The 24976-nt window shown below is 38.2% G+C and overlaps 5 protein-coding genes across 6 annotated transcripts; all 5 read left to right on the top strand.

Moving 5' to 3' along the window:
* The first annotated feature begins 514 nt into the window (after window positions 1-514).
* LOC140799389 (vacuolar protein sorting 38) lies at window positions 515-4680 on the top strand. Its single transcript, XM_073153718.1, has 6 exons — window positions 515-1011; window positions 1723-1929; window positions 2535-2715; window positions 3322-3485; window positions 3636-3866; window positions 4294-4680. Exons 1-6 carry the CDS (start codon window positions 763-765, stop codon window positions 4408-4410), a joined length of 1149 nt encoding a protein of 382 aa, XP_073009819.1. The 5' UTR covers window positions 515-762; the 3' UTR covers window positions 4411-4680.
* A 638-nt stretch (window positions 4681-5318) lies between these two features.
* LOC140798871 (uncharacterized) lies at window positions 5319-11841 on the top strand. 2 transcript variants are annotated; one of them, XM_073152958.1, is made up of 3 exons: window positions 5319-5679; window positions 6129-8368; window positions 8513-11841. In XM_073152958.1, the coding sequence occupies exons 2-3, from the start codon at window positions 6163-6165 to the stop codon at window positions 11506-11508; spliced, it is 5202 nt and encodes a 1733-aa protein (XP_073009059.1). In that variant the 5' UTR covers window positions 5319-5679; window positions 6129-6162; the 3' UTR covers window positions 11509-11841. The 2 variants fall into 2 exon arrangements, with proteins under 2 accessions (XP_073009059.1, XP_073009058.1); XM_073152957.1 differs by having other exon boundaries at window positions 8453-11841.
* Window positions 11842-13723: 1882 nt separating this feature from the next.
* On the top strand, window positions 13724-14983 carry LOC140799229 (NDR1/HIN1-like protein 13). Its single transcript, XM_073153430.1, has one exon. It carries the CDS (start codon window positions 13806-13808, stop codon window positions 14646-14648), a length of 843 nt encoding a protein of 280 aa, XP_073009531.1. The 5' UTR covers window positions 13724-13805; the 3' UTR covers window positions 14649-14983.
* Window positions 14984-17809: 2826 nt separating this feature from the next.
* LOC140799228 (F-box protein At4g18380-like) lies at window positions 17810-20670 on the top strand. Its single transcript, XM_073153429.1, has 2 exons — window positions 17810-19445; window positions 20264-20670. The coding sequence occupies exon 1, from the start codon at window positions 18355-18357 to the stop codon at window positions 19417-19419; it is 1065 nt and encodes a 354-aa protein (XP_073009530.1). The 5' UTR covers window positions 17810-18354; the 3' UTR covers window positions 19420-19445; window positions 20264-20670.
* A 1360-nt stretch (window positions 20671-22030) lies between these two features.
* Window positions 22031-24212, top strand: LOC140798716 (large ribosomal subunit protein eL30-like). Its single transcript, XM_073152730.1, has 5 exons — window positions 22031-22176; window positions 22281-22386; window positions 23256-23357; window positions 23785-23853; window positions 23934-24212. Exons 1-5 carry the CDS (start codon window positions 22156-22158, stop codon window positions 23972-23974), a joined length of 339 nt encoding a protein of 112 aa, XP_073008831.1. The 5' UTR covers window positions 22031-22155; the 3' UTR covers window positions 23975-24212.
* The last annotated feature ends 764 nt before the right edge of the window (window positions 24213-24976 follow it).

Here is a 24976-nt window from a genome sequence, read left to right as displayed (position 1 = left end):
TCTCTGTATGATTGCTTTGGATAGAAATCAACTTCTCCATAAGTTTAAATTGCATGGAGATTATCTTGGTGCAGGAAACATTTACTGTAGAAATGCCAGGTTGGTATCATTCAGAGAAAGTTTCATTTGCCCTAATGTTATTAAGAAAATCTTTTGTGTGTGTGTGTGTGTGTATTGACTTTAGGACTTGAATATAATATCCAGGAAAATCTGTTCAATTCAAGGCAATTTAGAGTAACTATAATATCCAGGAAGTTGATTGCTATCAAATTAAGGGGATTGTTTTTCATGTCACGCCCTACATTAAAGTTATTTTGGTTTACATCCTACCATTTTACTCTTTTAATTTAACCCATACTCTTTTTGCTAAACCATGGAAGTCATCGTAAGGGTGTTTTTCTTTTTCAAAAAATATTTAAAAAAAAAATACAGAGGTCAGAGTTAAATAGTGAAAAGACAGGGTGTCTTTCGTAATAAATATATATTTAGAGGTAAAATGAAAATAACCAGTTATGTGAGCGTTTGAGGGGTCTATTTGCAAAACTCCATTCCTCTTTGGCTCTTTCCAAGAAGAGAACGACTTCTTCCGGTCGTAGCAAAAAATATACCCCGCAAAATTGTAACTACTTCCACGGCCTCGACGCACGATAGCCGGCGACGCACTTGCTACGACGCAGTCTTTTACCTCGGCGTTGTTATGATCCAGCGATGAGTTCGAGTAATCTCACCCCGTTAGTCGAGCGGCCATGATGAGCTCCGGTGATGGACACCAATCGATCGGACGGCCCAGATCTCCCATCGCCCGGATCAACGGAGACGGCGGCGGAGGGATCGGATTGGGAGTGGGTGATCAAGAACGTGGAGGAGGTCGAAGGAGTCGAGAAGCCCAAGGTGGTCGAGTGGGAGGATCTGCAGCAGGAGCTCGCGCGGCTCTGGAGCCTCTCTTCTGCCCTAAGGAAGGCGAAGGAGAGGAAGGAGTCACTGGCGAAGCGGCTGGAATCGTTCATTGAGGTGGGTTAGTTCGGGTTCTTTTGGGTGGGGTTCTCGTGTTCGATCTTTGGTCTGGAGGTTGTGTTTGCTGAGTTTGTGGTTGATAGATTGGATCTTGGAGGTGAAGCAGGGGATTAGATACGAGGGATGCGAAGTTTGTTTGTTTTAATTGGCGAAAGATTGCATCTTATTGTGTTCTGCGGTTGCGACGAAGATGATTGATTGGAATCGTAGATTAGATGGTCAGCTGCACGCTTATGTGGTGAGAGAGAATTTCCTGAAGGGTGGATAATTGGAGTCCTTAAGAGTTCTGGGTTTCCGTTATTTTTAGTCAGGAGTTTGTATTAGCTGTGTTTGTGGTAAGAATAAGTCTTGGAAGGTGGAGGAGATTATAGCCTCAGCTGGTTCGAAATTTGGTTCTTTTAATTGGTGAAGAATTGATTCTTCTTTCTCTCGTCCATTACGAGAGAGGTGGTTAGTTAGAATTGCAGATTCTTTGATTAGATTCAAAGGTTTCACTAATGAATAATTCTTCGGTCCTAAATTTTCGTGAAAGGCTCCATTCCTGTTTCTTCTGTGTATATATTGTACATTACTTCCCTTTTTTTTTGTTATCTATTTGAATTGTGAAAGAAGTATGGGATGGTATAGTTGAGTTTTTCTGCCTCATGTCGTTATTTGGGTCTTCAATCAATTTGTTGACAAACAGCATTTGTCCAATGTGGTAAACAGTTAAGGACGGAATCACTGCATCAAACTAATGAATTGGAAGAGATGAGGAAAAATCTTGACGTTCGGAAGATCACTATGGGCGATTTGCTAATGCGTGTGAAGAGATCATCAGAGGATATTGAGGGCCAGAGGGAGCAACTTTCTCTAGCGATCAGAATGTTGCTGGTAGCAGGCAAGACCCTCTCTGCAGCTCACCAAAAATTGCAGGTATATCTGACTTAAATATGTTAATTAAAAATTTATATGCTCTATTACTACTGAAAATCTGTTCAATTCTTGTTTCTAATTGTAGGTTAGGTTTCTGGTTTGACATACTTTTCATTATGACCCTTCAATTTTGGTTTTTTAAGGTGCCGCATAGTTCTTTTCCTTCTGTATTTTCATTATTAATATTCTAGATTGTGAGATAGGAGATAACTGGAAACTCTAGAACATGAAGTGATAGTACATGACCCGACAAATAGAATAAATTACCTGCTCAAGAAATTTGTGTGTCTTTTAACTGCATCGGTCACAGCTGGATATGCAATGTCCTGCTAGATATGCAACTTGAAAGCATAGCTTACCTAGCCGTGATTGTAATGTCATGTGGTTAACTTTTCACCTTATCGGTTACATTCTCTTCAACAAGATGCTAGTTAGCATCAGATATCACCTGCATTTTTTGGCTTCCGTTATATCACTCATGAGTTATTGATAGTACATCGTATCTGCATTATGCCAAGCATTTTATTCACTAAGTTGACAATAGTTATTGAATTAAAGTGTTTGTTTATGTAAATTTCAATTTGCGGTTTTTTTTTTTCTTTCAGGAAGCTAATAAACTGTTATCTGGAGAAAGAGGTTATGGCCATAGCAAGAATCTACAAAAGATGCAACGGACGAGAGAACAATATATGATATCTCAAATTGCTGCCTTGTATCCTGTAAAGGCCATCAACGAGCAATCATCTGCAGAGAATCTTGATTCACATCTTGTTGCTAGCAAATCTAGTATGATCCCTCTCTTACTTTCCAATAGCATACTAGCTAAGGAAGTACTGTGTTGTTAGATTAATGACTCTTCATCAAACTGGCATCTATAGTAGGGATTATTGTGATAGATACTATAATAATTTAAAGATGTGAAGGCAAGACGTGACAACTTTGTGATGAAAAAGACAATCTACTTCTTTCTTGCTCGTGGACAACATGCTGTGGTTGTCTTCTCTCCAAAAGTTAGACGCTATGGAAACTAACAATCTCTGGTCCTGTAGTTTCGCATTTAGGTTCTATTTTGTGATGTTTTGATACTGTTTTTATTGTGCACATACATCTCAGTCATAAAAAATTTAGGTGGTTTATGACTATTGGTGATGAGGATTAATTCCATTTCCTTCCCATGGCATGTGACTAGGACCTTTCAATTTTCACTAGCTCCTTCTGATGTGATATTAGTCTGTTTGGTAAGATGGCCAACATTTTACACCCAGACAGTTTGGCTGCAAGTATTTCTTTTAATCTGTATCATGGTATACATTCTTCTTAATATTCTAACTGTCACCTGCTTCTTCTCATCATACAGATAGTCAAATACTGATATGATAGAATATTTTTCAGGAGGCACTGTATCACCTTCATCAAATGTATCTAAATCTCCACAGTTGTCATCTTTGACAATGTCAGGGTTGCAACTAACCACGATCCCTGTAAAAAAGATGAGTTTTTTCAGTGACAAGAAGGAGGTTCAGAGGTCTGCAACTGTTCTAGGCTATGTTGCACATGTAAGTTTTCCTACATCCCAAAAGGATTTAATTTTAACCTTTTTAAAATTTACGTAATCTTATTTATATGCAATCCTTGAAATAAGCAATAACATCAATTTATTCAGATAGTTGTTGATTCATCGTTTGCTTGCTTCCTTGCCTTTGTAGGCAGTCTCACTTGTTGCCTCATACCTTGATGTACCTCTTCGGTATCCTTTGCGATTAGGAGGTTCACGCTCGTATGTTCTTGATTACGCACCTGCAGTAGAATCTGCAGCAGCTGACTTTGCAATAAGTCCAACAGTTACGAGCACAAATCCAAAACCAACAGAATTTCCCCTTTTTATGGAAGGCCAAGACACTACAAGAGCAGCCTATGCAATATTTCTATTGAACAAGGTCTCTTTTACACTTTTTATTTGTTTCTGTTATGCAATGCCCTAATTAATTTTTTCATCTAGGCATGATATCTTAAATTTTCATGTTTATTTTTGGGATTTTACGATATATCACTTACTTAGGAATGAGGGGCTAGGCTATTTTCAATATAAAAAAAAATAAAGAGGGCAGATAAGCCATTTTTAATACTTAAAAAGAAGGTGAAATCTTTAGAAGAATAGTTAAAACCTTTTGAAGGAAATAGTTTATTCAAAGAAAATAACAAAAAGAAAATAGTTTCCAAGTGAATTCTGTCTCCTGCTTGATGCTTTTCAAAAGGCTGAGGGTGTTGTTATTAGTTTTGGTGCTTTGCGATCAGCATGTGAGGCATGAAACTATCTTTGCATTTCTAACCATTTGCCTTTTCCTCATTCTATTAAATATCTAGGATCTCGAGCAGCTGTTGAACTACATCGATGCGGAAAGTCTGGGACCGAGACATGTATTGGCTAATCTAAAGGAGCTTATGGAGATCATCCAGTCAAAGGGATACATCGACAAATGATTAACTCCACTTAACAAAGTTTTGAAATAGCTCATTTTTGCAAATAACTTTAAATGTAACTATGGCCTGTAATAGTGGATTGGTGCAATTTTTTTAGCACCTTTGTCATGACCCTGAGGGACTAATATGTTCAGGTTCATGGTTCATCACTGCATAAAAACACATTCTTCCTCTGTATCATATTCTTCTGTCATGCAAAAAGATTGAAAGGCACATCAAATGCTAAACGCTTACAAAATCTTATTGTTATGTTAAAGATATTCTATTCAAGTCTTGCCTTTGGATGCAGCTCTGGAAGGACTAATAATATATTATATGCTGTAGGGCCATTTCAAATAATGAATGAATTATTCTGGGACTCACATATCATATAGGAAGGGATCTATCCATTCATGCATGAATAAAAAAAAATTGCGGTGAATTCTTCTCTTGATATTAGAGAGATATAAATCAGAAGAACAACAGGGGCTGCCCAATAGTGGGAGTGCATTAATTAGAAAGTTGCCATCCAATTTGCTTCTAGATTTCTTTTACAGATCACCACCTGATTTATAGCCTTTTTGCACAAAAAAAAACCACCTCGTTTTTCAAATTTACATAATGACCCCTTATCTTTAGATATATTTGCAAATAGTCACCTCGGGTTAGCTTATAACTTATACCGTTATACGAGAGATCCCTTTCACGTCTTGCACATCTTTTGCTCAAAAGATAGGTAGAATATTCTATTGACATCCCTGGGAAGATGATTTTTTGCAAATATACTCATAAAAGCAGGGTTGGTTTTGCAATTTTTCAGAAGGAAGGGGTTTTTGACAATAAATCCCAAATACAGGTTGTTATTTGGAAGAAAACCACTTCTTTTTTTTTTCTACAGCCGAGTCGTTGAATCGCTGCTCTTTGTTTGTACCAAACCCAGCGAAACAAGGAAAGAATAAAGCGGAAAGGTTTTAGAAACAGGGTGGATCCCGTCACCTCCCCCCTACAATAAAAATGACCAAATTCCACTTTTTTAGCCCTTTAGATTTTGTTCTCTTTCCCTTTGCTTCGCCGTCCAAAGCACCGTAGCCACATCCAAGTCACCGACCGCCGCGCAGCAAATTCCAAAAGCAAAGCTTCGATTTTGACACTTCTCTGTGATGATTTGATCCATCTGAGCTACCACCGATCTTTGTTAGCTAGAATCTAAAACCCATTTCTCGCCGGGGTTTTGAGGGCGAGATCTTCCAATCTGTTGGTCAAAGGATCGGACTTTGATCGCTATCCGAGGTCGGTATTGCTGTCCTCTGCGCAATTTTAAGCGTTAGGAAGTGATCTAGTTTTATTTTGGTGTTGTGGATGTGTTTTTCTATCGAAATATTGGAATTTGATTGGTTATTCGAAGTGGGCGCTATGGATTTAAGCTTGGATCATCTTCTTCTTTAGTTTGACTTTGGAATTCTTCTCTCCACTAATCTGGTATATGAATTCTAGGAAAGACCAAGATTTTAGTTCTGTTGATTGTGAAAGCTAAGAAGAAATCTAATGATTGGTGAAGTGATATTACCTGCATTCTTCTCTTTCTTACAAGTTTTCCTGATATCTAATTCTGCTTGATACCATGTTGCATTTCCACATATCTGTTTGATGATTGTTCAACTGATATGGTTGAATTTTTGTACTTTATATTTTCCTTTGTCTTAGTGTCTTAATACTCTGTTGATGTTTACTTTTACCAGATCTCTTGTTGGAGAATTAACATACAGATCAAATATGGCTATTGAGGCAAGAGAAGTTACGTTATATATCAGAAAGGTTCTGATACGTTCCATCAGATTAAGTTACAGATCTGTTCGTAATCATCCCGTTGTTTTCAGTGTGGGGTTTTTGCTTCTTGGATTGTACATATCTTTTCCTTCTTTATTCGCTTTTCTTGTTTCTTCCTCGCCTGTTCTTGTTTGTACTACTCTTCTTCTTGGAGCCCTTCTGAGTTACGGCGAACCAAATATTCCTGAAGTGGAAGAAGAGGACAATAATGCTCGGGAAATTTCATCTCTGAAGGTTCGGGGTTCTATTGATGATCTTTGTATGAAAAAAGATGAGAGCTTCACAGGGCATAGCACAGAGATTGATGAAGCAGCAATCAAAGAGCCATTACTTGGTGAAGAGAGGATTAGTGCTCATATCAAGGGGGAGGAGTATGTCCCTTTAATGAGAAGACTTGAGAAGGTTGATACTCCTTCGACTTCAATCTCTTCTGTTAAGGATGACAGTGAAGAGGTTGATGTTAATGACAAAGTTAACAGAGAAAGAGAACTTCATCTTGAAGAAATAGGTGAGCTGGGAGAACTTTCTAAAGAAAAAGCAGCTGATGGATTACTAGCAGTAGATGAAGAATTTGGTGGTTTTACTGCTGCAGATGAAAAGTCAGCTGATGGGCTTAAGATGGATATTAATAATTCAGCAGCAAACATTCAGTTTGATTCTTCTCTTGGTGAAGCACTGCAGCAGATTGATACTCATGCTAGTTCCTCAGATTCTGAGTCTGATCTGGCAGAAAGTTCCTCTCCAGATGCTTCCATGGCTGACATTATTCCGATGCTTGATGAGCTTCACCCACTTTTAGATTTTGAATCTGCTCATCCTTCTATGATTTCCAAAGACAACTTAGATGCGACTTCCCAAGTTTCCTCTGAGGACCATGAAGTAGATGATGACAGTGCTGAAGAAGAAGTTGAAAACCATGAAGCTGGTGAAGAAAAAGAAGCAGAGGGGAAGAAAGATGATGGAAGTGAAGCTGCAGTCACATGGACAGAAGATGATCAGAAGAATCTGATGGATCTTGGAACTTCTGAACTGGAAAGGAATCGTAGATTGGAGAGCTTAATTGCTAAGAGAAGAGCAAGGATGAGGTTTCAACTTGAGAATAACTTAATAGACTTAGATGGCAACAATTCTGCTCTAACTATGGAGGAGTTATCACGCTTCAGAGTTCAAATTCCACCCATTTCAGCACCAAGAAAGAATCCTTTTGATTTTCCTTATGACTCAGAGGAAATATCAGTTCCTGGTTCAGCTCCTTCTGTTCTGCTTCCAAGGAGGAATCCATTTGATATTCCTTATGATCAACTTAATGAAACCAACCACCTCTCACGAGAGACCTGGAGCCCTCGGGAGTATACACCAGTTCCACAACAGGATATGTTCTTCAGAAAGCATGAGAGTTTCAACTTAGGCGGTGGGGAACTTAAACAAGAGAAGCGTTTTTCAAGGCTGAGGCCCTATTTTGTTCCAGATACAATGAATTCTGATGAAGGTAGTTCTGCTGTTTACCAGAGACAATTCAGCGACAGGAGTGAGTCTAAATTGAGTTCTGTTCTTGAATCAGAGACTGTTTCTTCAGTTACTGATCAGGATTATCATAATGACCCTGTAGAAGAGGAATTCCATCAAGAGCATGACTCTCCATCTCCTTCAAAATATGACGCTGAATATGCTGAACATCAAAGTCAATCCTCAGATGATGCTGGTTCGATGGTTGTAGAACTAGGGATGAGTGAGATCAGTGCAACTGATGCTAATGCAATTCATTTACATAACATGGTTATGGAGGAAACTTCGGAAGCTTTTGAATTTTCTGGATCATTGGATGGAAAACTTGGAGAAGAAATGCATTCAAGTCCAACCAATTCATATGCTGGAAACTCCGAAATCCTTGAACAGAAGCATGGAGATTCAATATACCCCACTTTGTTGGAAGACTTCAAGGAACCTTCTGTTGTGTTTGATGGGCAGGCACATAATTTGGAGCTAGCACAGAAAGCCGTGCCACCTCTTATTGCAGATCTCAATCTTCTTAGCTGGGAGGAAAGTGCTGGTGACAGTCAAGTTGCAGATGTCATTCTTGATTCTAGTAGAGAAGTGACTGACAAATCTATCTTCAATATATCGGCTCAAAATCAAGTTTTCCATACTACAGGTATATCATTGTAGTTTCAACCCGTTAGAAGACTTGTATAATTCCTTTATTATATTTTCCAGTAATTATGATTCTCCTATGCAGCTAAAGCCAGTCAAAGTGCCAAATCCTTGTTGGAATCTAACATAAACATGGATTTTGCAGTAGCCCGTTCATCTTCAATGCTAGTTGACAAGAACAGATACTCAGAAATTGCAGATCAAGTAGGAGAAATGGCTTCTCGTGATGAAACAATCTGGGTAGCTTTGTCTAGTCCAACTTCTATAAAGGAACATGAACCAAAATCAAGGGAGATTGGAGAAAAGGATGCTACTGAAGTTGGGTTACCCATAATTTATCAACAGTTTGACGATCCAGTAGTATCTGCAATCTCAGAGGAAGAAAATATGGGTCTTTCACAAAGGTCCAGTTCATTCCCACTGGAGTCCCAGTCAAGCTCGCTTACACTTGACGTTAGTGCAAGTCATCAGGCTGAAGGACATGATTTGGTTGATCTTTCTCATTCAGATAATTCCACTTTATATGCATCAAGAAACTGCACTTCCCCTGGTCTGGGGGATTCCCTGATCAGTATGATGGACTTGCATCCAATTCCTGAGGAGAACTCAGAAGATTTTAAGCCTGAAGAAGAACATGAAATCGTCACACATCCTGATGCAGCTTTTTGTTTGGCTGGACTGCAGATAAATGAAGAGCACCATACCATCGGGTCTGTTATTGAACAAGAGCTATCTACTGTCCAGGGAAAGTCTGTGGTGGAAAATTGTGGTAACCATGATACTAGCAGGTTAAACTGTAAGTCAGAGGAAGGAAATTCTTCAGTTGCTGCTCCTGTACTTCCTACTCATGATGGTGATATCATTCAATTTGAGTTGCTTGAGCCAACAGAAACCTTGAATTTGTCCAGTTCAACAGTCATGAAGTCTGTTGTGATCAGAAGAGATTTGACTGAATCCAGAGAAGATATCAACAATGTATTCCAAAGCAAGGAGGAACGCAATCCTCCTAACTACTTAAATAACTCTGATGAAGAATCTCACAAGGTCTACCCTGAGCATGTAGAAATCAAAGAGAGTGATGAAAATTTGCTATCAGAGCTGGATGCGGTAGGAGATTTCCATGTACAAGAATTAAGATCAGACCAACAAATACCTGATCTTAAGTTACAAGGTGATGGCCAGTATGATGCTATTGCATCAAATCTTTTGAGTGTTTCGGCAATTCATGGTATGGCCACTGACCTGCAACATTCTGAGATTTCTTTTGATACCTCTGTAAACTTTTCCTCTGAAGCCAATTTAGAGCAGTCAGATGCTGGAACTTCCTTTGGGCCATCAGCTGGAGACCCTGAGCAGACAGTATATAATCCTAGGAGACATATTCTTCAAGCAAGCTCTGTTGAAGAAATTAATGCACTAATTAAGCAACTCGATGATGAAGAAGAGCAGGTGTCTTCTGTTTCAGTGTCCACGGTTGACAAGTTATTGGCGGCAAAGCCAGAACTTCAATCAAGTGAGTTGGAATTCTCTGAAAGTGAAGTGGAGCAAACAGTGAATGATTCAAGGATGCTAGTTCTTGAAGCGAAGTCAATTGAAGATATAGATTCAGCCTTCAAACATTTTGGTGAAAGTCTTGATAAATCCTCCTCTGCAGATATCGGACCTTCCTACGTTACACCAGGTGACATGGACTTGGACACAACAGATTCAGATCTGCATGTTGTTGAAGCGAAATCTCTGGATGACATACATGCAGCTTTCGAGCAGCTTTCTGGTGGCATCATTGACTATCCTTCTATGGTAAAAGAAGCTAATGATACTGAAAGAAACCTGGAGCCTGATGATCTTGAAGTACAATCAGCTAAAGAGATTGACCTGGCTTCTGCACATGTGATTACTGGGGAATCTGGCTCAAGTTCGGAGATGCTATTTCTTGAAGCAAAGTCAATTGAAGATATAGACTCGGCCTTTAAACAAGTTGGTGAAAGTCTTGATAAATCTTCCAGTCTTGATATTGGATTTTCCCATGTTATACCAGATGAAATGGACTTGAACTGGACAGGGATTAATTCAAACCTAGTTGTTGTTGAAGCAAAATCACTAGATGACATAGATGCAGCTCTCGAGCAGATCTCTGGTGGCATTATTGACTATTCTTCTAAAGTAACAGAATCTAAAGATGGATCTGGAGGAGCTGATGAGACTGAAAGACACCCGGAGCTTGATGATCTTGAAATTCAATCAGATAAAAAGATTGAGCGAGCTTCTTCACAAGTGATCACTGGGGAATCTGGCTCATCAGAGATGCTAGTTGTTGAAGCAAAGTCTGTTGAAGATATAGAATCAGCCTTTAAACACTTTGGTGAAAGTCCTGATGAATCTTTTATTCCAGATGTTGGACCTTCCCACATTGTACCAGGTGAAATGTACTTGAACTCGACAGAGATTAATTCAAGCCTAGTGATCGTTGAAGCAAAATCACTGGACGACATAGATGCAGCTTTCGAGCAAATCTCTGGTGGTTCTAAAGTAATGGAATCCGAAGATGAGTCTGGAAGAGCTAGTGATACTGAAAGGTGCCTGAAGCCAGATGATCTTGAAATGCAAGCTCCTAAGGATATGCAAGTTGTTGAAGCTAAGTCAGTTGAGGACATAGATTTAGCCTTTAAACAGTTCGGTGAAATTATTGATAAATCTTCCCTTTTGGATATTGGATCTTCCCATGCTATACCAGGTGAAATGAACTTTGACGTAGAGTCGAACCTACAAGTTGTTGAAGCAAGATCTCTGGATGACATAGATGCAGCTTTCAAGCATATCTCTGGTGGCATTGTTGACTACACTTCCCAAGTGACAGAACCGAAAGACATGTCTGGAAGCTCTGATGAGACTGAAAGCCACCTGAAGGCTGATGTTGGTGAAGTGCAATCAGCTAAAGTGATTAATGTAGCTTCCACGGAAGTGGTCACTCGGGAATCTACCGCTACTTTGGAACAGATGGATCAAAGAACTGATGGAGATGCAACCATGGCAGCTTTTTCTAGCTCTATTGCTCCAACCTTACAGAAGACACAAAAAAAGAAGTCCCATAAATCCAGCTCAAGCTCAAGCTCAAGTTCTAGCTCAAGTGATTCTGACTGATGCAAGGATGACAAAATTTTCTTTTCCCGAGTTCTTTTCTCAGTTTTTTTTTTATTACAAAATTAAGGGGCTTGTTGTGGCTTTTTTTTCTTATTACCACAAGTTTGAAGCTTTTAGGTAGTCTATGGTTACTTTGCATTCAGTAACCACTTTCACTATGGTTTTTTCAGGGTGAGATTTAAATTGATTGGTTTTTGTTTATATTATGTTGTTTGGTATTCATATCCAATTGTGTTTCTCTGCAACTGTTTGCCATTGGGACAGGAGTTTGTGTCTTGTAATTTATATATGTTGTAAAGTTATGAGGAAGGCAATTTTCTGAATGATTCACAAGTTATTAGCATTGAAACATTAACTTGGATTTCTTTCTTCTTGCTTTCTTCTTACCCATTCATTGTATATCCTACATATCTATCTCAAAATTAAACTAATGATGAATTTATACCAGAAGAATGGACAGCTAGATATAAAGAATGATAGTAGTTTGAGCTAGTGTTGAAAGAAAAATTAAAGAATATAACTTTATCTGAATAGTGGTAGTTATTCTCAGTAGGTATCCTCAGATATAAGTGTGCATCATTATGGTATTAATAATTTCATATACGTGCCTTGCATGTTATATAATTAAAAACTTTTATCTCCTCCCCTATCAACGCCATTTCTCACGGAATCCTTTCACCTACCCGGAGAGAATACTCTATTCGACCTCTGCATTAAATTACATAAAACACCCTCGACTCCCCTATACTTGTTAGCATATTTTCAAAAATCACCCTCAAGAGGGGGGTTTCTTGAGTTAAACCGTAAGAAACATAAAATATAGGGTGCAAAATGAAAAAGGTCAGAAGTTCATGCATGCCACTCTCCATGCCTACCTAATGGCTTTATTCAAACGTTGGGTTAGACCAAGAATAGTTTATGCCATCTATATCCAAGTTCTTTAAGGAAACAGACATTAGACAGAGCTATTTTAATCATAACAATGCATTAAGAACTTGGATAATTATACTGTTTTTTTTTTCATGTATTCCCTCCAAAGTTTCTTATTTACATATGTACCCTTCTAAATTTTTTTATGTACCTCTTCATAAATTCTTTTCTTTTTGTATGCAACTTCCTGTTTAACACTATAAACTAAACTAAAATACTTTTGGCATCCACTGTATAATTTTAAAAAACTATTTATCCATTTAAATAATTAAAACAAACTAATTAGACTACATGAAATCTTTTGTATATAGTTATCCCAACCTAACCCATCTTCTCCTATCATCTCAGTCATAACTCATCACTCTCCTCTCCTCTCGTTTCCATCCTCCACTCCTAACTTATTTTTCTTCTCCACTCTTTTATTCTGTCTCTAGTTAAATATTTATTTACTCAATACATCATTATAAAATATAACTAATTAAACATATGTCTAATAAATACAGTGTTATAAAATATAATCAATCAAGCAAGTTATTTATTACTTTAGATATAACATCTAGAGAATATATACATCTTCCAGTGCACATAATATTTCTAAATATAAGAAACTAAATAAACTCTTAATTATTTAACTAGCAAAGAGAACGATATTCTTAGTAGAGAGGAATGTATATAAATAAGAATAAAATATTACTATCTTTTTATATTTAGTATGATTAAATTTTACCACTTAGTTACGTAGGGGTATACATGTAAAAAACAAATGTATTAATATATATATATATTCAATTTTGCAGGGGTATATACGCAAATAAGAGATTAGAAGGGTATTATGTGCAAAATACCTATAATTTCATTCCAATGTCTAGTGACACGTCATTTATCTATCATCTAATTACGCGGAGACAGTTGTTTCCAGAGCGGGACAACTGGATAACCCACCACCAGAATAGGAACTTTATCCAATCCATCGCTCCTTATTACAGGATTAAGTAAAACTTATCCGCACTTTGGTCCTCACTTGTCAACCGCGTTACAGCTATCAACCATTCACGCAAGCATTTAAGCGCATTTGCAGTTCCAACCTTACCTTTTTCACTATTTTCAAACCATCCCTGAGTTGAGAGGGTTACATCGAAAAGACGTGAGTGAGGATATGTTGATATGCGAAGAGTGAAATAAAATATTCATAAATATAGGGTGTTGTTTGCAATTGTCCGTCATACAAACCACGGACCTTCTCTTCGGATATAAATTTGAACCCCACGCCCAAAATTTTCCTCTCCGCTCCCACTCCAACATCCTCTCACGTCGTCTTCTTCTTCTTCTTCTCCTCCTCCTCTCCTTCCCATCTCCAGATCTCTACAATGATGGCGGATCGCGTCCACCCCACCTCCGACTACTCCGGCGAGATTCCACCGGGGAACCACTCCTCCTCCTCCTCCGACCCCTCCTCCAGCCCCTTATACCACCCCTCCGACTTCCACGGCAAGTCCGATCTCTCCTCTTCTCCTTCCCCCGACTACGTGATCCAGGTACCCAAGGACCAGATCTACCGCGTCCCACCGCCGGAGAACGCCCACCTCATCAAGACCTACACCCGCCGCGCCGCCGGCCGCCGCCGCAGCCGCGGATGCTGCCGCTTCCTCGCCTGCTTCGCCCTCGTCCTCCTCTCCCTCGCCGTCGCTATCGCCGCCACCGCCGCCGTCCTCTACCTCGTCTATCGCCCGAAGCTCCCTTCTTACTCCTTTGACTCCCTCACCGTCAAGAACCTCAACCTCTCCCTCCCCGCTGGGGCCGCCTTCTCCCCGGAGATCGATGCTGCCGTCCGCGCCGTCAATCCTAATAGCAAGATCTCGATCTTCTACCGCGAGGGGAGTTCGATCAGCGTCTTCTACGACGGCGTCAACCTCGCAAACGGCGTCTGGCCGGCGTTCGACCAGAAGCCAAAGAACGTGACGGCGTTTGTGACGGCATTGACGGGGAAGGGGATCCGTTTGTCATCCGCGATGCACACCAAGATGCTGACGGCGGAGAAGAGACGCGAAGTGCCGTTGACGGTGGATGCGAGGGTTCCCGTCAGGGTTAAGTTTGGCGCCGTTACGACGTGGACGATTACCGTTAAGGTGAAGTGCGACGTGACGGTGGATAAATTGACGCCGGCTGCTAAGATCGTCTCCAAGACGTGCCACGTAAAGGTGAACCTTTGAGTAATTAAGGGGTTAAATAAAAAGATAACAACGTGGTTTAAGTTTTGAGAGTGTGGTTAATTTCTCCGGGAGAGTCATAGTTAAAGTGTACAAAAAAAAATATTACGATTAGAGATGTAATCGCTATTTATTCGTTGTTTGTTCGGAGTGGATTTGCAACCTGTCTCTCTACGGAGCTCGAACTCCTGACCTCCTGGAGACGTACGAGTTTCTCAATTCATGTCGTCGTAATCGTGATTGCTTTGTTGATTACATTCCCATCCTTTATTTTTATTTTTCTTCAAAGATTTGAGTATTAATATATTTGAGTAGCCACCACGTCTTGGATCCAGAAATCATTAATCAAATGTTTATATGACGTGCAGCAACTTATATTATATTTCTGTCTACATGCGTACGTGCGTTCATATGTAACAACTTATTGGTAGGGGTTTAGAGATATTATTCGACTATAAATTTCTTTAATAGGTTTCTCATTGATCTTATTATATAGTTTGGCTAATAGATGCATAATGCTAATTAAAAGGTATCAAAGTTTCATATGAGTTATTATAAAATTTAGCCGCATGCAATTGAAAAATGTCATAAATGTTACTATAGGGCCTTGACAACCTCTTCATACTGGGCCGGGCTGGAAGCCTTAGGCTTAGGCCCAATATGATTAACTTGAGGCACCTAATTGGGCCAGGTGGAAACTATACAAAATAGAACCTTACCTTTTAATATGAGATTTTGGAATATCGTTATGTATATATATTTTCTATCATCATCGATACATATTTTATTATAATAGAGTACATATAAATTTAGGTAGATGATACACACAAGAATCAATTATTATAAATTTAAAAAATTAGATATAATTAAATTGTATAAAACCCCTGGATTTTGATACATTAATTCCATATATTTTGGTAGATGTAGTAAAAAAAAAAATACTAGCTTGGATCTCCACACCAAGTCAACCATTTGAAGTCAGACTATATAGATTCTTTTCCTCCATTAAAAAGTTTCCTGAGAAATGAACCAGTAGTGCAAGTAGAATTGCAATAAAGTGGTTTGCTTTTGGGAATCTCTACTAGCCGCCCACATGCTTGGCATTCCTCTCTGCAAAGCAAAGGAAAGCAAAGCAAAAGAGGGTTCCAAATTCTTTGATATAAGACTCCTCTTTTCTCTTTCTTTGATTCTAAGAGAAGAAAGCTGTGGCAGTGAGAATTGTGGACTGTCACTCCCACTGTTTCTATAGTTTTTATCACTTTGGATTACTTTTTTTTTTCCTGAAGAAAAAATTTAGCATAGATGTTGTTACACCTATTCATATAATTTACCATTGTCAAAATAAAAGAAGATGTCCATGTATTACATTCCAAGACAATAGGAAGGATAGTTTATCTTATCATCCAAAGCATTGAGAGTCTCTATCATCGTTTGATTATCACTTGGATGAATTTGGTCACCACTTTATATGATAGAAATATCACAGTGAGATGTAACTTCTCTCAGAATAGCAATATCTATAATATATAAGATATGCATATATTTATATTATATGATTAAGAAAAAGTATACCTTATTTGTAATTACAATCTATATCTGCTAATGAGCTTTTGTGCACACAATACAAATATTATATGCTGATTATAGTAAATATATACACTAAAATTTAAAAATAAATTATAAAAATCCCTTACAAACATCTTAATACACACAAATCCAAATGATAAACTATTGCAAAAAAAGATTCCCCCATGTTATAAAGTCCAAGGTGTCCCTTTAGTGATGCTGACTAGGTTGGTGGCTCTCACCTAACATAGTGATCAGAAGGATGGATGAGACAACTAACCCTAGTGGTCCTAAGTGCCAAGTGTGCTGATGTGGCAAGGTGGTTGGATCCATGTAGGCATAGTGTAGCTTTCTGAGAGCTGGAACAAAGCATTGAAGCTTTATCTACTTTTTGTAGCCGAGTGTTTGCTAACTACTATGTGATAGGAGAAGAGAAGGAATCATCTTGTTTCATACACCAATAAAGTTAGTTAGTGCTTTGAAAGCTATGGCCTGCCAATTGAGCATTATTAGTGTTTTCTTCTTATCACCTTATGGAATGGATAATATGATAAGGGGAGTGTCTGTGTGGTGGATAAAAGAAAGATTACTGAATGGAAGTAGTGGGCTTTGGATATTTAGTGTCATGTAATCCTTTAGAAACTTGCAAGTAAAGTTTGACAGATGCTTGCCACCAGACTGTTAGATGCAACAGGATTTATTTTTACTTTTTTTCTTTTCTTTTCTTCTTCTTCTTCTTCTTCTTCTTCTTCTTCTTCTTCTTCTTCTTCTTCTTCTTTCATTTATGTTTATGATAGATGCTTGTCTACTGATAATTAAAACTTAAAACTCCATATCACAGAAAGACTAATGTGAAACTATTAACTTTTTTTTTATTATCTAAACTTCACTGTAAAAAGAGAAATTAAGTAACATGAATATTTTAAAATTTGAGGCTTGTAATATTAAACAGAAGATTAAAGAAGAGGTTTATAAATGTATTTTATTTTGGATTGGAAGAATAGGACGCGGTGAGTAAATTTAATAGAAGGTGAAAATATTAACAGTTTTATACAATATACCTTTAAAACTTAGTTATAAATATAAGTTTTAGAACCGGACTATTTTGAAGCGAGAGTAAAAATGTCTATATTCACATTCAGAAAAAAAGAAGAAGAGAATTCACTGTAAACGTTCTCTATATTTTGGTGTGCGAAAAATATATTTACAAGTAGAATATTTTAATTTATATAAATTATGGGCACTTATTTATAGAAAAGTATACATTTAGTGTAAAAAATAAATACCCTTCTTCGAGCTCAATCTTATTATTACTAAAATTTAAAAATTATTATCTTTTTATGTATTATATTTTTACACCTGCAAATTCTCATCACTTTCATGTATCATTTGCAAAAAAAGGGCGATTTGTTTGGTTTAGAAGTGCAAAATAAGCCTCATTTTGTTCGTTGACGGTGTCAAATGCCATCACTCCGCTTCCCGCTAAAACAAATATCAACTGTATTGGAATAACGGCGCCGCTAACTTCGCCGTTTCCCATTCGGGTACGAAGGCATAAATAGCCTCAAGGAAAGAGCTCCATCTCACACCATTCACATAGATAGATAAGAGAGCGAGAGAGAGAGAGAGAGAGAGAGAGAGAGAGAGAGAGAGGTTCTAGTTCCTAATTCCCCAGTCTTCTTTCTAAACCCTATGAGAAACTGTTTCTTTCTCGCTGAGGAGGCCCAATTTCTTCAAATTTAGCGCGTGAATTCGGGATTCTCTTGTTAATCGAGCTGGAAATTGGCCGACCTGGTGGGAATCCGTAAAAGAAAAAGAGAGAGAGATAGAGGGATTTTGGCGCATTTCGTTGGATTTCAAGTGGTAATTGGTTAACCGATGTGTTGGTAGATGTTGTTCTCTAGGTTCGTATGCCTTTTTCATCGATTATTGCTCATTAATATTATATGTCCTTCTTGGCTCTGTTAATAATTTACGTCGCTTGGGTAATTGGCTTCTCTATGACATAGTAGTGGATTGCTTCGCAATTGAGGCTCAAATCCATCTTGTGTATGCGTTTATAGTGCTGTAGGATTCTGTTCTTTTCCAAGCTAAAGTGTCTTAAGCTTGTGTGAGAAGAAAAAACCTTCATTTTCCGGAAAATATGCAGCCTAAGGGTCGAATCCATGCATGCCCATCTCTAGAAATGGACCAATTTGACCGTCTTCCCGATTCTTTGGTTCTTTTCATCCTTGACAAGCTCGCAGATGTCCGGTCTCTTGGCCGGTGCTCTGCCGTGTCAAAGCGGTTCAAGGCCCTTGTTCCTCTTGTCCACAACGTCTACGTTAAGATCGACCGTGTCGTGACGGTTGATGGTGATGCCGAGGATGCACTGAACCTGGCCTCGTCAAAGCCTAGGAACCCTTTCTCCCACTTGCTAAAGCTGATGGCTTTCACCCTCCTAAAGCCATTCCACCACATTCGCAACACCAGTGGGGGGAATAGGCCTCTTTTCCCACAGCTCGCCCACCATTCCCCTGCGCAAGTGCTGAAGAACTTCACCCATGTTCGCAACCTCCGGATCGAGCTTCCTGCTGGAGATGTCAGAACGGAGGAGGGGGTTATATTGAAATGGAGGGCAGAATTTGGAAGCACCCTTCAGAGTTGTGTAATATTAGGAGGGACATCGGTAGACCGGATGTCCGTAAGCAAAGAGCAGGAACCTCCAGTTGAAGACAGTGGCAGCATACCGGAATCGTTCTACACAAACGGTGGGCTGAAACTTCGTGTGGTCTGGACAATCAGTTCCTTGATCGCTGCTTCCACAAGGCATTATCTTCTTCAACCAATTATAAAGGACCACCCGACCCTTACGAGCTTAGTACTGACGGATGCTGATGGGCAGGGGACATTGTTTATGGGGGTAGAACAGCTGAAGGAGTTCAGGGAAAATCAATTGTCAATCTCAGCATCGTCCAATAGGACGCAGATTCCGGCGTCTAACATGAAGCTGAGGTATGCTTCCAATCTGGAGCTTCCTGGGGGTATGGGATTGCAAGGAGCCACATTGGTGGCAATCAAGCCATCTGGTGAGGGAAGCATTGGTGTTCATAGCTGTAGGAAGGATACTGAAGCTTTTGTTGCTAGAGCTTTTGATGATCAATGTAAGGTTGCAGTGAAGACGCTGATGAAGAGGCGCACTTACCTTTTGGAAATGAATGGTTTCTAGATCTCTTCTTTTCAGTTCTTACCAAGGTTCGCTCTTTTACTGCAACCGTTGCAAGCTTTCTATTGTAAGGTGCCATCTCTACTTAAGTGAGGTGTGTGCTTGTCATCCGTTGTTTGTGCTCTCTTCTTGTATCTGTAAAGCTAATAGCATTTGGTTATATGAATATATATTATATAAGTCTATCAAATTCAATTCTCCTTGCCATCATTTGTTTTCTACTGACCTTGATGTTGGTTTTATTCTATAACCTTGGGCTACTTATGGGTGTTTTAGTTTGGTTTCCCAGAGTTGAGTCTTGCAAATCAACCCCCCGGATTATTTTCTTATGGATTCCATTGCAAACAGATGATGCCATTTATTTTCCCTACGGACTCTATTGTGATTCTGCCTTCCATTTTTCGTCGGCTTGGTATTTAGGTTAGCATGTGGATTACAATCATGTTTCATGGTTGATATTGGAGAGCCAAGCTGAAAGACAGAGTCAAAAGCAGTAGTTTGTTGTCGTTCTTTTATCATGCCTACTTGAGAAGGTTAAATCCATTTTGTTTCGTGTAACACGATGACTTAGGAAGTTTTGATTGATAAAGTGAACTGTTTCTTGGAATATGGAGGAAAGAAAGGAAACACAGGCTGACAAGAGCAATGACAAGGACATATATATTGGTCCATTTCTTGCCTGATAGCAGGAAGGCTATAGTGACACCATGAAGAACTACTTGAGCACATAATCACTGGAAGTGACATAATTTGATTCGGTGGAGACTCAAATTGCGTTTTATCCTGTCTGAATTGACGTTAGGATACCTCTCTTCATTATTAAAGTTAAACCTTTCTTTTCTTGCAGGAATGGGTTAAGTGTTCCTTAAAGTAGCTGAAGATTTATAGGGTGAAGAAATGTAAATGACTCTTATTCATGCTATGATGAGAGCTCTCATTGCTGCAAATCAGTGACCTCTCGGAAATGCACTGCACCAAGAAAGATGGGATTTGGTAGGAAAGACAACAATTTGAAGGCTCTATTCTCTATTGTTTTTGCTAAGAATCAACATCTTGTGAGAAATTATGTTTGTCCACTGAAAACCTATTGGAAAGCCCAATAGTGGTGGAGCTTGTTGCTGAAAGAACTAAGAATTCTTGGTTGGTGAGAAGAGCCTACTGAAACAGAGAAGCTTTGATGGATGACATAAGTTATTCCTGATGTGTAAAAATTCAGTTAGATATTGGGCATTATTGAGTGTTAACTGTTAAGAGCTTGACATATCCTTTGGAGAAAACTTGTCCAAGACTATGAGCCTAGGAATTGGAATGGAGAAAACTCCACGTCCTGTGGAGAGCAACATGGTGAAGGAATTGAATAGCTCTTTAGCTGACACTGTGGCTCCACAACCAAAATCATCCTTAAGTTCAACATTTGAGAGCTTAGCTGATGCATTATTATCGTACGAAATGCTCAACCGACAAATTCTAAGCATACCATCGTTTATATTACTTAAGCTTGCAATAATAGTGAGCATCTCAACCTTACGAAATCGTTTCAGTAAGAACCTTCTTATCTCAATGTTCAGATAATGTTGAAGTTAATATGGTACTATTTTGAGCTAATAGCCCTCAGAATAGTCTTCGGTAGGTCAACAATGCATATAATTCTACAGTTTTCTTCTAAGATTAGCTTCGTAGTTTTAAAAGAAGATCATGTTACCTATGCTGATTGCACTTTAAGTTTCTACTTCTGGTTTAACTCACATATGAATCAGTGGTTGGAGTGTCAATATCATAATTTAGTGTAATCTTTCTACTTGTTTTGTGAATATGTACAGCATCAATCTCCATCAGGGACCAATTGCTGCCCAAATGTTGGCATTGATAATATAAATATAATGAGCATAATCCATCCTCTTTCTTTATCAAAAGGAAGCACATCATGGAATTCAGTTAACTTGTCTTTATCATGAGACTCTGATAGAAGAGCTCTGCTGTCCTAAAGATAGATCTGGAAGATTCACAATTTAACTGTTTGCTTAGGTCTTGGTTTTGTAATTTGGTAAGCAAATAAAACTTGGTCAGCTTCAGAAGCTTAATTAAACTTGTGAAGTGAGAAGATTTGAGCATGAACACTCATGAATTCATTTTAGCTACACAGAATGTTTAATCTTCTGTAAGACAAACCTGTGGAAGTTGTTATTTGCACTTCAAACTGCAAGTTTAATACAAGGCCAAGTTAAATCTCTCCTATTCCAGCAATAAATGAATTAAAAAAGAATATGACAGAGAAGAAGAAAAAATAATCAAGCTTCTAATTCGGCTAACTTCTAAAGAGCAATCCTTGAAGAATTAGGTATAATTGGGTTCGGCACACTTTGCTCAAAAAACAAGGATCAAATAGCAAATACCATTGTGATAGGGATGTTGATGCTAATAAGAACAAAGTACAGGGGGTAAATTGTAATGTTTCTATTTTATTTTTTTTAATCAACGGGAAAAGACAAATTTACACGGTCGAACCCTAGCTCACGTATCACCGTTTGTTCGATCAAATATCTGATCATGGTCCGGACGGTCAGGATTAAGCGATTTAACCCTTATTTGGGGGGGCAATTGGGTAATTGTAGTCACCGCTGCTTTCTTCTATATACACCTCCTTTGGAACCCTAGCATGTCGTTCGCAGCCACCAGCGCGAGATTTCTAGGGTTTCCGCCACCTCGCTGACCTCCTCCCGCTTCCTTGGATCTGTTCCAATGGCCCCCGCGAAGAAGACGGTATCCTTCTAATCCATCGATTAGAGATTCTTGTCGATTTTTCGTTGATTTTTTTTATTGGGTGCTTGTGTTTCTGATTGCTGCTTCTTTTGATCGAAACGCAGAAGAAGAGCAATGAGAGCATCAACAACAGGCTGGCCCTGGTGATGAAGAGCGGGAAGTACACGCTCGGCTACAAGACCGTGCTCAGAACTCTTCGCAACTCAAAAGGTTTCTAAGTCTGACTTCTTTTTTATTACTTCTCGTAGATGCTTGAGAACTAACATAGGTAGAGTTTATTGATACCTAGATAGATAAGTTTGCATCTTGGATTGGCTTACTCTATTATTTTATTGTTGTTCATGTCGCACTTGAATGCACATATATTAAAGCCGGTGACTTTTTCCTAATTTATGTGCGAGTTAGTGTGTCCTTAATCTTGGATAGTGCGAGAAGATAATGTAGATTGGGACTGGAGTTTGGCTCTTTGGCTGTATGTTTCGTGCCTTTGAGATGAATGCAGAGCCCTAGATTGATCTCGACTTCCTTCCCTATATATATTCGTCTAGATTTATTCTCTTAATCTAGGGGAATGGCTGGAGGGCGAGACATGATGTTCTTTTTATGGGATATAATCTAATGATTATTACCTAATAAGTAATGCCACATAATTGTGTTTGAAACCTTGTTTCTTTGCAGATCTTAACATTTAACAGTAGTATCCCTTATTTCCATTTGATCATTGAAGTTTCCTTGCAACTCTACATATTATAGTTTAAGAACCAGTATCAATGGGAGAAGGTGATTCTTCATGCTTCTTTTAAACGCCTAAACTCTGCTTAAATTATGTTGCTATCAGCTTTCTTAGCTTTGGATGTTGTATCATTGTCTGTAGTATTCTTTCTTTTTAATGTTTATAAGTGCTATTGGGTTTTTTTTTTCTTTTGTTTGTCTTTAGCATCCTCATATGTATTGTGGTGGATTTGCATCGGGACTTTTTTTTCCAATTGATTGTTTACATTGTCTTGGTCTTCAGTTCTAGGGTGTTTTTCTCGTTTTCAAGCTTTGAGTTCACTGACATCTCATTCTTCTGTGTAAAGGTAAATTGGTCATTATTGCGAACAACTGCCCTCCGCTCCGGAAATCTGAAATAGAATATTATGCAATGTTGGCAAAAGTTGGTGTACACCACTTTAATGGAAGTAAGTATCTTTTCAGAAATTCAGAGTAATAGCTTATCAATTTTAGCACTATAAGTATGCCTTATAAAGCATTGTATTTTAATTTAGAACTACTACATACTTTCACTGAATAAAGTTCCTTCTATTTTTCAAGAAGGTAAAAATAAATGATAAGACTTACAATGTCAAGACTCAAAGCATTCAGTGTCTACAATGAAAACTTGAAAAAACTCTCTGTAATGCTCTCTATTTATTGCAGAGGAAAACTTTGAATTGTTGATCATTTTACAGGATCTTGTCACAAGATTTTGTTTTCTTTCAAGCTCATTTTGTTCCAGCTATAATCCTTTGATTCTCTCATTTTAGATTTTGGGGCATTTTTTTTTTTGTTCTCTTCAATACATACCAATTAATTTGTTCCACTGTTGCCCTGGTGTTTGTTTTCCAGACAATGTTGATCTCGGAACTGCATGCGGCAAATACTTCCGTGTGTGTTGCCTCAGTATAATTGACCCTGGTTGGTGTACTTGTACATCATTTTTTATCTGCCTTGTTTCCTGAGTGTTAAGGCTTAATGCTATTTCATCTGTGCTTCAGGTGACTCGGACATAATCAAGAGCATCCCTGGTGATCAGTGAAAGAACATGAGATTAATTTGTGCTGTAGGGGTTTACATGTGCTTTCTTAAACTGCCTGTTTCCTTGTTAATTTGTAGCTATGGAATTTTGGGGTAGAAATTTTCAAGACGACAGTTTCAGTTGAAGATTTTCCTCTCTTTGTTTCACCAGTCTTAATTGTTATGCTATCTAAGACATTTGGTCAGGAGGGTACTTTCAATTGCTAGATAAATTAAAGATTCGTCACTTATTTTATCCATTGAATTGATACACCAGTTACTACTACCATGATAGCCTTTCTATGCTTTATATATATATATATATACTGTCATATTTATCCTTCTATTGGAGAAATGAATTTATAAGTATTGCCTTCAATATGAATTTTGATCTGGTCTCAAACATCATAGGCTATGTGATGCATACGATCCATTGTTCCTCGCCTTCTGTCTTTAATGGTGGAAAGATGCAAAAAAAAAAATTGTAATGTATTTTAATTTGACATTTTGATATGTGAAGATTGCCTTTCATTCAATAATATACTGTTGCATCGAACTGGTTCAATAATTTTCCAATATTCAATTGGTGTGTACCATTCCAACATCCCCCTGTTGTCAAAGAATAAATTTGGACAATAAATTAAGGTCCGATTTTGCAAATACGGCTAGGTATTGAGTATCGACTACGAGTTCTTTCGTCTTTGCAACATCGACGGACTTTGATAAGAATTCAGGAATAGGTAGGGGGTTATTGAAAAAAAAAAATTAGTTCGTTCAAGTAATGCTAATCACCGTAGTTCACTACACTGCAAATTTGGCTGAGATGGTAAATGTTACAGTTTTCATCATTCTAATTTGAACTGTTGTCCATTCTCATATTTTAAAATGCCAGTGTTATGCTATCAATTTTAGAAATTATTTAATATATTTTAACAGAAAAAAGAGAAAAGTTGAGAATAAATATTTTCTAACTGTTACGAGAAGTTTTCAATAGTTAAATGCGTATAAAACACAAAAGAAAATA

The sequence above is a fragment of the Typha latifolia genome, chromosome 12 (assembly GCF_019914945.1).
Source record: "Typha latifolia isolate L0001 chromosome 12, TyphaL0001v2, whole genome shotgun sequence".
NCBI classification, from domain to species: Eukaryota; Viridiplantae; Streptophyta; class Magnoliopsida; order Poales; family Typhaceae; genus Typha; species Typha latifolia.
Note: the sequence above shows the minus strand (reverse complement) of the source record. Positions and strands in the feature narration are given on the sequence as shown.

Coding starts and splice junctions, on each gene's coding strand:
- LOC140799389 (XM_073153718.1), top strand. CDS start 763: ATGGACACCAATCGATCGGACGGCCCAGATCTCCCATCGCCCGGATCA. Junction 2,716..3,321: donor TCTTGTTGCTAGCAAATCTA/GTATGATCCCTC, acceptor AATATTTTTCAG/GAGGCACTGTATCACCTTCA. Junction 3,486..3,635: donor TTCTAGGCTATGTTGCACAT/GTAAGTTTTCCT, acceptor TTGCCTTTGTAG/GCAGTCTCACTTGTTGCCTC.
- LOC140798871 (XM_073152957.1), top strand. CDS start 6,163: ATGGCTATTGAGGCAAGAGAAGTTACGTTATATATCAGAAAGGTTCTG. Junction 8,369..8,452: donor TCAAGTTTTCCATACTACAG/GTATATCATTGT, acceptor TCTCCTATGCAG/CTAAAGCCAGTCAAAGTGCC.
- LOC140799229 (XM_073153430.1), top strand. CDS start 13,806: ATGATGGCGGATCGCGTCCACCCCACCTCCGACTACTCCGGCGAGATT.
- LOC140799228 (XM_073153429.1), top strand. CDS start 18,355: ATGCAGCCTAAGGGTCGAATCCATGCATGCCCATCTCTAGAAATGGAC.
- LOC140798716 (XM_073152730.1), top strand. CDS start 22,156: ATGGCCCCCGCGAAGAAGACG. Junction 22,177..22,280: donor TGGCCCCCGCGAAGAAGACG/GTATCCTTCTAA, acceptor ATCGAAACGCAG/AAGAAGAGCAATGAGAGCAT. Junction 23,358..23,784: donor TGTACACCACTTTAATGGAA/GTAAGTATCTTT, acceptor TTTGTTTTCCAG/ACAATGTTGATCTCGGAACT.